Here is a 12,721-nt window from a genome sequence, read left to right as displayed (position 1 = left end):
TCCTCTATTGAATGCCACTGACCCATAGGGAAAAAAAAATCAATAGTCCCAATGTATAAGTACAAAGCAACTTAATTGAATTTTTTTAACAAAAAGATAAAAACCAATCCATTTGCTTTTAAAATTAATAGTGGGGTGGAAGGAAGGAAAAAGTAATCTAGTGTTTGGCATTTGCCTCCTGTCTTGATTGACTTTAGGTACTTTTGGATCTATTATCTCACATAGTCTTCTAAGCCACCCAGAAAGGCAAACATTAATATTCCCATTTTTATAACTCAAAAAACTAAGACACAGAGAAGTTAAGCTGACTTGTCCAAAATCACACGGGTGTTAGGTGGTGATGCCAGGAGGCGAACAAAGCGGCCCCATCTGGCTCTCTTGTTTGCCTTTTTGCTGAATCATGCTGTCCTTTTAAAAGAAAAACCTTACTGAATGACAGTTCAGGAAGCAATAGAAACTTTATGTCCCAATCAATGAAAGAGACCAAGGGAGCAAAACAATCAAGAAAAGGAAAGAGAGGAGATGTTAATAGGAGCAAGGGAAGATATCAAAAACTAAGGGAGGACCAGGAAGGAGACATCCAGTGCACACAGCAGTCTCAAGCCTCAGTACAGGAGGCTAAAGTCAGCAGCAATGGTCATGTTTTCCTACAGATACTTAGATTAGATACTCTGATTTCTCTTCAGACCATATAAAACTTTCACTTTTTACCAATAGATACATAGATGGCCAGGATAGAAGCTGTCTAGAAGCAAGCACTGACTCTGCCTTCATACCCTGAGCTCCTACACTTCAATGTTACTGTAGACCAGCAGGATCAGCAGCATCAGAAAGCATGTTAGGAATACAGAATCTTGAGCCCCACCCAGGCTCACTGAATCAGATCTGCATTGTTCCAAGACCCCCACATTTTGTGCACCTAGTGTGCACAAAGACAGCCCTACCTTAGGAATGTCCACAGTTGAGGAGGAGAGGCAGAAAGATCCAGAATAAACTGTGCCTTGCTCAAACCAAAGTGAGTCCCAATTACAGAAGCAAATCTGAGCAAGCTGCTCAAGTGGGTCAGAGATGGCATCAAAGAAGAGTCTGAGGTGACTTGGATAGACAGGAACTCATTCACTGGGCAGGGAAGGGAGGCAGACACAAAGAGTGTACTGAGTCAGGAAGGTAGAACCCAGGGAAACGCATTCTTAAGGTATAGAAAGGGGCTCTTTATGAATTCCTGAAACAGAGAAATTGTGACATTCTCACTGACTCCTGCTTTCATTCAAGGCTGACATATCTGTCAGGACTTCTGATTTTCCAGCCACACTCACCCACTATCATAGAATTGACATGGCTCTGCCAGGTTGACTCCAGCTCCCAGGTCATTTAATCATGAAATGAGATCCAGATTCCCTCTCCCTGCCCTCAATCCTATGAAGCCACTAACACAGATCTCTGTTTCATGCTAGAATTATTAAGCACAAAGTTTTATAAAGTGGTTTTTTTTTTTTGGTCTATCACTTTTCTAATCACAATTCAAATGAAATGTTCTTTGTCTTATAAAGTGAGCAGACTTGAGTTAATTAATTAAGGAGTTCAGGAGGGCTGACTTTGGGCTAAGAGTGAACCTCTAAGCCAACTTCCATTAACATATTCTGGGTATTTCTTTGAAGCCTGAAAATTTTTTTCAACCTCCGCAGAACCTTTATACTGTTGTTCTTAAAGCAGCTACTCTTTCATTATAATTATCAATAAACTTAGCAGTTTTTAAATAGCAATTTTCTTTTTTATTTTATTTTTAATTTAAATTTTATTTTTATATTCCCCATACAGTTACAACCCCCTTACTTTGACCCCAATTCCTCCTTTCCCCACCCCCCACCTCCATAGAGTGTCTCTGGTTCATAGTTGTTTGTTGATTTTGGTATTTTCTTTCTTATAGTTATTCTTTTTCCTGGTCCCTTATTTAAGTTTTCTAGATTCCTGCTATGAGTGAGACCATTGGTATTTTTCTTTTTCATTCTGGCTTATTTTGCTGAGCATGATCCCTTCCAGCTCCATCCATGTTGCTGCAAATTGCATGTGTTTATCTTTTTTGAATGCTGAGTAATATTCCATGGTGTATATGTACCACATCTTCTTGATCCATTGGGCATTTGTGTTGTTTCCAAAGCTTAGCTATTGTAAATAGTGCTGCTATAAACATAGGGGTGCAGGTGCTCTTTGGAATTGATATTTCTGTGTCCTTTGGGTAAATACCTAGGAGTGGAATTGCTGGATCATATGGAAGCTCTATGTTTAGTAGGTCCAGAAATCTCCACACAGCTCTCCATAGTGGTTGGACCAGTTTGCACTCCCACCAGCAGTGCAGGAGAGTTCCTTTTTCTCCACACCCTCACCAACATTTGTTGTTGCTAGTTTTTTAATATGTGCCATTCTCACTGGTGTCAGATGGTATCTCATGGTAGTTTTGATTTACATTTCCCTGATGACAAGTGATGTTGAACATTTTTTCATATGCCTGTTGGCCATTTGCATTTCCTCTTCAGAGAAGTTTCTTTTTAGCTCTTCTGTCCATTTTTGACAGGATTATTTTTTGTTGTTGTTGCTGAGTCTCATCAGCTCTTTGCAGATTTTTGTGATCAGTCCTTAATCATTAGTGTTGGGTGCAAAAATGTTCTCCCAGTTGGTGGGTTTCTCTTTGTTTTTGTTATTGTCTCTTTTGCTGTGCAGAAGCTCTTTAATTTGATGTAGTCCCAGCTGTTTATCTTTGTCTTCACTATCACTGCTTTGGGTGATGTGTCTGTAAAGATGCCTTTGATGTGCAAATCATGTAGTGTTTCGCCTATATTTCCTTCTATGTATTTTATGGTTTCAGGTCTTATGTCTAGTTCTTTAATCCATTTTGAGTTGATTTTTGTGTATGGTGTGAGGTAGTGGTCAAGCTTCATTCTTTTGCATGTAGCGACCCAGTTTTCCCAGCACCATTTATTGAACAAACTTTCTTTGCTCCAATGTATAGTCTTTGCTCCTTTGTCAAAGATTAGTTGACCATAAATCTGTGGATTTATTTCTGGATTTTCTGTTTGATTCCATTGGTCTGTGTGTCTGGTCTTGTTCCAATACCATGCAGTTTTGATGATTATGGCTTTGTAGAATAGTTTGAAGTCAGGGAAGTGATGCCTCCATCCCTTCTTTTTTTTTTTTCAGGAGAGCTTAGGCTATTCGAGGTTTTTGGTGATTCCATATGAATTTCATCAATAATTGTTCTATTTCTTTGAAGAATGACATTGAAATTTTTATTGGAATAGCACTGAATCTGCAAATTGCTTTTGGTAGGATGGCCATTTTAATAATGTTTATTCTTCCAATCCTTGAGCAGGGGATGTCTTTCCATTTCTTTGTGTCTTCTATTTCTTTTAACAGTGTTTTATAGTTTTCTTTGTATAGGTCCTTTACCTCTTTTGTTAGATTTATTCCCAAGTATTTGGTTTTTTTTGTTTTGATAATAAAAGGGATGGGTTTTTTTATTTCTTCTTCTTCAGATTTATTGTTTGTGTATAGGAAGGCTAATGACTTTTGCGTGTTGATTTTGTATCCTGCCACTTTACTGAACTGATTAATGAGTTGAATTAGTTTTTCTGTGGAGTTTTTGGGGTTCTCTATGTATATTATCATATCATCTGCAAATAGTGATAGTTTGACTTCTTCTTTTCCTATTTGGATTCCTTGTCTGTCTTTCTCTTGTCTTATTGCTCTGGCTAGGACTTCCAGTATTATATTGAAAAGCAGTGGTGAGAGTGGACATCCTTGTCTTATTCAGATCTTAATGGAAATTCTTTCAGCTTTTCACCATAATAGCAATTTATCTTTATGAAGGAAAACTGGGGTGGAAAAATCCACTTATTAAAATAATCTGAGGAATCATTAAGTCCTTTTCAATAAAATTTAAACAGTAAATTAGGACAAATATTCAATATATCTTTCATCTCCCTCTTTATGTACCATCTTAAAACAACTGGGCAAGGGCACTAGAATGATGACACAGTCTGAAAAGTATCCAAAATATATGAAAATCACTGCATCCCCTTTCAGAAGTATTTTTATTATGTTCGGTGCATCCACTAAATGCTGGCTAACAACCAGTAACAGGGGAGGAGCTCAGTAATTTACTGCTTTACCTAGACTCAAATTGTGCCATTTTGTCTACTTTATGTCTCCAAATCTTTCTGGGGTGACAAAAGTGATTAAAGTCTCCACCATGGTCAATGTTGAAATAACTTTCTAAAAGCTTAAACCAATTCACATTCTTATAAAGTAGTTCATTCAGCTTACATTAAAATCATTTGTATTTCCTAGAGACTGATTTTAATAATGGATTTATTATCTCAGCCAGTTGAGTTTTAAAGTTATTCAAAAAGAAGTGTAAATAACCTTAAATATGGCCTCTCTGTTGGTGCAGGTGGTTGAGAGCAGCGCTGTGAAGCTGTCTGCAGCCTCTGCAGAGCGGGTTCAATCCCAGCCATCCGGGGACATACCCACATGGCGCAGGAGACCTCTCCTGTCTCACCTGCTGCTCCCCTCAGTAGTGTATTTCAGTCAGTCTGCCTGTTCTGTTCCCTGCTCTGTCTCTGGTGAATCATCTCACCCTCCTGCACATCTGGCCTGTATGCCAGTTCTTGTATGCATTAATAAATAAATCTTATCAAAAAAGAACCTTAACTATCTCAGGCCAAGTCATTTAAAGACCTAACAGATTCAACTTCTAAATCTTTCTAAAACTATTTACGGTATCCATTCCAGTGTAGACTTCCATTCCTGCCATTTGTCCTATAGACCTAAGGTGGAAATATGATATCACACATCTATGCTGGTTATCAACCCCCTACTTGCTCCCAGGACCTCTGTTCCTTGTATCTCTTATGGAAACCCAAGGGTTACAGAAGATTGATTCCCAGAATGTCAGTATTCAAGGACTTTAAATATGCTTAGATTCATTCTCCAGTGTTTTAAATCATAAAATTTTTGAACTAAGACAGATCTTAGATGTTACCTGTTTCAAACTCTCCGTGTTACAGATTTAAAACAACTAAGTAATTTGAAAGTTGAGTCACACACTCAAAGCCACACAGCTAGTTAGTGAAAACTTGGGACCTATAACCAAGCACTGACTGAATCCTTGTTGATCTACATGCTCTGAATCCTTCTGTTCACTATTGTCTGCCAACCAGCAATATCAGCATCACTAGAGGACTGGTAAGGAACACAGAGTCTCAGCCCCCTTCCCAGACTCATTGAATCTGATCTATTGCTACAAGTTCCCCTGGTATATCATTTGTATATTATAGCTTGAGGATCCCTCTGATAAACCGTAATGTGTCTTTCTCCAGAGAAAGAGAGAAAATGGAGGCAAACAGACATTGGTTTGAAGTATGACTCCACTTTTCTAAATGTGAGCAATTATCTCAAATTGATCTCAATTTTATCTCATTTGTCATCTGGAAATAATAGCACTATGCATTTCATGATATATGCATGCATATATACATACATATTTCATATTTGCAGAGTGCTTTAGGCAGTAATGACTATAGTATATGTAGCTAATATTAATTCCAGCCTCTTGCTCACCATTAACATTTTGCTCAACCAAAAGGAAAGTAATGAGTGACTATGTATCCATGGAGGAATGACTTTCCTTTCTTGTTCTATTTGTTAAATGCCATTTTAACTTTGATATGTGATTAAGATCTTTATGTTATTTTATATTTCTAACTCCCTAGAAAATGATTTTATCATGTAGAAAATAAATAAGAACAGCTAACTATATTAGTATAGTGGTTGGAGATGAAAACATAAGTCATAATCCCTAAGGCAAGTCATAGCAAAAAGCACAAAATTCTCTAAAATCTTGACTTCAAATCCCATAAACCTGACTTCTAGGAGCCAGGGGATCGGCTGTGATTTTTCTGGATTCAGCCACCACAAGATGAGTCCACAGCTTTGGCAACAGTAGAACACATTTAAAAGATGACATTTCATCACCAACCTATCCACATCTGTCAGCATCAAGGAAAACAATTTGACAAGGAAAAGAGAAATAAAATTTCAGTATCCCAACTGAACCAAATTTTTGAAGGAAAAAAAAAAAAACGTGTAATGTGGAGTATGAAGCCATACTGAAATTATATTTTGGAGAGCATGCGATATAAACATCAACAAGAATACCATGTTTCCCAAAGATAATGGCTCCAAACCCTAGCTGAGGGTTAGAAACAACCAAGAGGCTTAAAAAGAAATTGAATGTGCATTTCTGAGGCAGGGACCCAGGCTTCCATGTCTTTTAAAAGAGTCTCAATTGATTTCAATGCACAGCTGGGGTTCAGAACCATCCCCCTGTGGCAGCAGAAGACTGGTCTTATTTGAGAGTCAGTCCACTGAGCACTATTGGTTACTGTTGATACACAATTCCCAGAACTTAAAGGACTGGTCTTAACTTCGTTTGTGTACCTCTTCCAGGTCTTTTTGCCATTCCTCCAGGACTTCCACCAAAAGGAAAGGATCCCCTGGACCAACACCCTCTAAGATGTTTATATGGACCAGTGGCCGGACCTCTTCATCTTACAGACACGATGAGAAAAGGTAAATTACTGAGACTCTGGGGGCCTTTCAGAAACATTTAACTTACTAGCTCAGACAGAATGCCCATGGAAAGCATTAGGCAACTGAGCTTTATGTTTTTGCAAACAGTAATGCAGGCTGGGCTCTACATTGAGGGGATAGGACTTCAGGCACTTTTTGCCTTCCTCTTCCTTGTATGCCCCATGCTAACTCCCACAACATAATTTTGAAGAATGCTCCCTATCAGAAGACCCTTCAAACCAAATGTACAAAAATGAAAAATGATGTAAAATAAAATAAAATAATAATTTTTAAAAATGTGCAGGGCCTCCCTGGTGGTGCAGGGGGTTGAGCGCTGTGCTATGAAGCTGTCCGCAGCCTCTGCAGTGCAGGTTCAATTCCCAGCAGCCAGGGAGAAACCCGCATGGCTCAGCAGACCTCTCCTGCCTCAACCGCTGCTCCCCTCATTTCAGTCTGTCTGCCTGTTCTGCTCCACGCTCTATCTCTGGTGAATTCTCTCACCTTCCCATGCCTCTGACTGTACCCCAGTCTTTGTATAAACAAATAAATCTTTTAAAAATATATAAAAAATTAAAAATGTGCACCTGCCCCCTTGCTGCATAGCTAACTCCAACTCTGCCTTAAGCTATACAATCAATTAGAACCTCCCCCACCCTCTCCACTAGCACAGACTTGGTATTTAACTCTCCATTGAATTTTTAGCACCTACCATTGTATCTGGCACATGGTAAATGCTCAATAAATACTGAACAGACATAGTGAAAATTGCATACCAAGGCACTCAACATATGGCAAGGAAGGAAACCAGAAACTATGTGAGGATGAAAAAAGAATGAACTAGTCCATGGAGCCCCAAAGTCATTGGAAGAATAGTCTGGGGTAGGGGGAAATGGGAGCATCAAGAGGAAAGATGAAAGGTCAAAGACAGGGTTAATGAAAGACAAAATGACAATTACACAGCTCACTCCTACCTTCCCACTTGGGTTTAGGGAGTAAATGCATTCATAAAATTTCCCAGACATTTTTAAATATTTTGTTTCATTCCATTAACTTTCTTCTTCTATTCCTCCTTCTCAAGGACTGTGAACTGTTATTTGGACTTGATAAAGCTAAAACACAATTGCCTATACCAGTATATTGCAACTTAATCAGACTTATCTGCCTACAGAATCTGAAAGACATCACAATTGATAAATGGCGCTAAGCACAAGAAAAAGGACATAGGGTTACTTACTTGAACCTAGTTTTGAAAGCTAGTGCTTTTATTTTTGTTTTTAAAATCTGTATTTCCCTACAGATAAAATCCTTTGAAAAATTCTCAAAGGAAAATAATTGCAATATTGATATTACAGCAAAGATTTGGAAAAAACACTAGTGTTCACAATAGAAAAATTGTTAAATAAATCATGAAGTGTAATATATCATTTGACAGTCAGAAGTACTTTGACATAGTATTAACAGAAAAATCTAGTTGAAAAATTTTATGCAAACTAAGATTGCAGCCACAAAAAATATATACAGAGGAAAAAGCTGGAAAGAAAAGTATGTTTTTACTTCTCTGTTTTCCAAATGTTTTGTTATATATTGTATAATGTGATTATGAAAAAACAGTGTTTAAGTGAAATTACAGTCTAGAAGACAACTAGTATTTGAACAAAGTCCCAGTGCTCATCATGATAAAAGATTGACTGAAATTTTACTTTTTTTGTTCATCTCTAGTTATATACATGCTTTTTCTCAATACGTAATGAAGTTATTTTTCATTTGCTTTCAAACCAACTAAGTAGAATCATCCAGCAAGGTCTGTTTTACAGACTAAAATTTCATGTCATTTCAAAATTGGTTATTTGTTTGTAATTGACTCATTTTCTTTAAAAAAAGTTCTCTACTAGTGATGTGCAGAATAGCAGAGCTTTTATGCCCTACAGGAATATTGTGACTGGTAATGGCCAGCCCTTTTAAGATTTGAAGGCTTCACCAGAGATGGTATATATGGTGAAATATGATGTATTTATTTTACATCTGATTGATTTTCATTGAGTAATTAAAGCTACTAGAAAGATAGATACAGATAAGTATATACAAATAAATGGATTAACATTTAAATAGCAACTACTGTGCTACTTAAAGACATTGAATTTTTAGCAATGTTTATAAATGAATTTTTATAAATGTTTCATTTATAAAATGTTTAAATTCATAAATTTATTTATAAATTGTTCTTTTCATTTACAAGATAGGAATTTTTATGCCCCTTTTACAGAATGGGAAACTGGGGCTCAGAGATTTTAAATAACTTCCAAGTATCCAACAATCAGCCAGAATTTGAACCCAAGTCACACTCTCTCCCCTGTACCCCATGGCTTACAAGGGCTCTTATCAAATATATGAGATAGTTGGGGCAGCAGTGAAGAGCAAATTCACAAGGGGAAAACTGTGTTAAAATAGACTGAAAATTGTATATTAAAGCTGATAATAAAGATGCAAATATGATTTACTGGTGTTATTTGTATATTTAAGAGGAACAAATAATTAGTTTCATATTCTACACCAATAAAATTCTATGAAACTCTCAAATTACTACTTTCATTTTTGCATTTGAAGGTATAATTTCAATAACTATGAAATGGAAAATAATTAAAATTTTGACAATAAGTAAATCACTTTCAGCTAGCTTTAGTTAAAGCAGGGGTATGTCAAAGCTTAGAAAATCAGTCTTCACAGCTTTGATCTACAGAGTTACAGACAAATGGAAAAAGTTAGTCAATAAATACAATAGACTGCCACTAAGTCAGTATTCTTAGTCGGATGTTGGTTCCTTTGTGCCTCCTTCTTGACTTCAACTTCATCTTCACAATATGATTCAGACTCTAATAGAATAAGACTCAGATTTTAAAACTGACTTTGAACAGCATCTATTGCTCTGCTTATGATAGTCTCGGTGGCAGTATTCCTGGTGATAATGAAGGTGATGATGGCTGATAATGAATCTAGATAATTAAAGTCCTTGAGTTAATTATTTGGAAATAAATTAACCAGGCTGTAAACAGCACTGCCCATAACACAGGTAATTGTCCCACCCTTATTTTGTTTTCATCCTGCAAACCTGGGCTGTGTGTTCTGTTTCTCCAGCTGTCATCCACAGCGAATCCTGAGGCTGAGCAGCCAAAATCCTCTCCACACCATTATCTTCTAAGACAAGAGCCAAACTTGTCAGAATATTGCCTTCTCTGTGAGTTCTCAAAGGGGAAAACCTCAGGAAATCAGCTCAAGTACAAGGCAGAGACACTGAGTAGAAAGAAAAGGCCACTGAAATTTCTGAAACCGAAGGTTATAGGTTCAAAAGAAATTAAAGTGAATTTTACATTTCTTTTGTTATTTTAGCAAAGCCAGTCCTTTTTCTTATCAGCTATTGTATGCAAAACACTGGTTTCTATCCTTAGTTCCATTCTATAAACCCAGAAATATGAAGGAACACCTTTTCCTCTCTGAAAATCGTTTTTGTTAGGTGAGTTTACTTTAATCCCTAAATTGCAGGTGGTGAAATAAAATACCAGTTAGTACTAACTAATTTAGAAATTAAAAAAGAGAGAACATATAGTCTAAGTGTTTGTGGGGAAAGGATGTCCTAAATGAAAACAACAAACACAGGTTTTATGGACTCTACCCCCACCCCAGACCAAAGAGATTCAGGCACCAAGGACTACATTTCCCATAATGTCATCACCACTGAAGGGAGAATTGCTGAAAACTAAGGGTAGAGTTAAGTAGCCAGGCTTGGTACATAATCAGACTCTGTGGGCCTGGTTGGAGGTGGGGGAGTCTTTGGTTTTTTTAGCCAGCTTTCAGCATGCTATTGGGGTTCCAGCTCAGAGGAACTGGTAGGACGTATTCACCAATTTATCTCTCTCTCTTTCTCCCTAAGTTATTCTTTTCTTCATTCCCCCCTTTTGTAAATAAACCCCTTATTAACCTTTCTGTGTGTGTCTACAGTTGAGTCTCATTATAACTCCTTTTAAGCATGCGGGTGAGGACCATAGTCAGGCAAACCCATTTCACATTGGGTTTGCCCTGTAACATAAGTACATTGAAACTGTTTATTTAATATTCTTTGGATCATTTTACTAACTAATGAACTAATATAAATAATTATTTATCATATTTTAACATATAAAGAATGCTATAATAAACATTTGAGTATACGTCATTAAGCTTAAGAACCTTCTTTTTCCCAATCTCCACCCAGAGATTGCTGAATATTTTGCTCTTTATTTCCTTAATTTTATTTCTCCATAAATCTAGCACATTTGAAACCTTAAACAATTATTAATTAAACAATATATATTTCACTTCTGAATGTTTAGAGATTTTATGTAAATGAAACCATGCCATATGACTTGTTCGACAACTTTTTTACCAAGTATTATGTGCTTATGATTTAACAATGCTAATGTGAATAGTTCATTTTCTTTGCTGGATAGTACCCCAGTATATAAATACACATTTTCACCCACTTTAATGCTAATAAACATTTGCATTATTTCCAGTTCTCTTTGTCATTACCAACAATATTACTCTAATTCTTATTGATATACACATGTACAGATACTTATTAGGATAAATAGCTAACTTAAGAATGGTTGGTTCAAAAGCTTCCACTTTACCAGGTAATAGCATTGTTTTCCAAAGTAGTCATAGATGTGATTCCCATCATGCTACTTCCTTGCCAGGAAGTTTCAGATTTTTAATTTTCTACAATCCAGGGGATATTGTGATTTCAATTCCCATTTCTCATATTAGTAATAAGATGTAGCCTATTTCCCTAATCCTTTTCTTTGAAGTGCCTATTCAAATATTTAGTCCATTTTACTCCTGGATCATTTGTCCTTTTCCTATTGATTTGTTAGAATTCTTTATAATAAAATCCTATGTTAACACTTTGTGCAAATAACTTCTCCATTATGTTTATTACTTGTGTTCTCACTTTCTTTATGATGTTTCTTCATGAACATATGTCCTCAATTTTAATATACTCTAAGTTAGCAATTTTTTAAACATTCTAAAATCCCTTCCTTCTCCAACTTCAAAAGAATATGCTCTTGTACACTTTATTAACATGTAGCTTTGCCTTTCACAGTTAAGTTGTTCATCATTTGGCATTGATTTTGTGTGCGTGGTGTGAAGTAGGCATCCGATTTTTTTTTCTTTATGGATAATCAATTGCTCCAGAAACTTCTTATTGAGTAGTTTACCCTTTCCCCAGTGGTCTAAAAGCATACATGTATCATTCATTGTGTTTCCAATATGCATGGAATTTCTTTTTTCTGTCCCACTGGTGAATTTTGTCTACCTCAAGCAAATGCCACACATTAGCTTATAAACATCTTTAGCATTATAATATATCTGACCCAACTTGTTCTGTCTTTTTTAATAGGATTTTTTTCTAAGGTAACACTGGTATTCAACACCAAATATGAATCAGAGGTATAGGTTCACATCTTTTCAGATGTACATTATCACACTCCACCTACCACCAAAGCACATATAGGCCAACATAGACCATTGGACCCCCTCCACTCTTTGCTGCCTGTCCCCCCGAACTCGCCTTCTGGTAACCCCAGTTCTGCAACCAGATTTCTGGGTTCATTTGGGTTTGATTTTGTGTGTCCCTTCATTTAGTTTCTCTTTATTTCACATGGGAGAGAAATCATCCAGTAATCCTTTGTAATCAGAATTGCATTTGCTGTCCCTAGAGATTTGCTCTTCCATATAAATTTCAGAATCAGCTCGTCAAGTCACACACCCCAAAATGGGAATTTTTATTAGAATTTATGAAATCTACTTACAGTAAATTTATATCATTATTTTACTAAGTCTTTACTGAATGAAAATGATTCATCTCTACATTGATTTGTTTTCCCTCATATCTCTCAATAAGGTTTAATAAATTTCTTTAAAGAGAACTTGCACATAGCTCATTAAATTTATTCCTAAGTACTTTTTAAATGCTTTAATCAAGTTTCTACTGGTGCAGGTAGATGGAAAGGTAAATGAAGTGTCAACTTTTGTTTCAACTATGCTAAATTTTCTTATT

The 12,721-nt window shown here is 36.3% G+C and overlaps 1 protein-coding gene across 1 annotated transcript in view; it reads left to right on the top strand.

The window, feature by feature from the left end:
- Positions 1-6,571: 6,571 nt before the first annotated feature.
- The window catches only part of KCNMB2 (potassium calcium-activated channel subfamily M regulatory beta subunit 2), a gene marked incomplete at both ends in the record, with an annotated part of 37,735 nt that continues 31,585 nt past the window's right edge, over positions 6,572-12,721 (top strand). The window contains one exon of the mRNA XM_084231738.1: positions 6,572-6,627. Within this exon, the coding sequence (XP_084087864.1) occupies positions 6,572-6,627 (56 nt within the window). The remainder of the gene's footprint in view (positions 6,628-12,721) is intronic.

Source organism: Talpa europaea (genome assembly GCF_964194135.1).
Source record: "Talpa europaea genome assembly, chromosome: 4".
NCBI classification, from domain to species: Eukaryota; Metazoa; Chordata; class Mammalia; order Eulipotyphla; family Talpidae; genus Talpa; species Talpa europaea.
The sequence above is the reverse complement of the archived record's forward strand: the minus strand, read 5'-3'. Positions and strand labels throughout refer to the sequence as shown.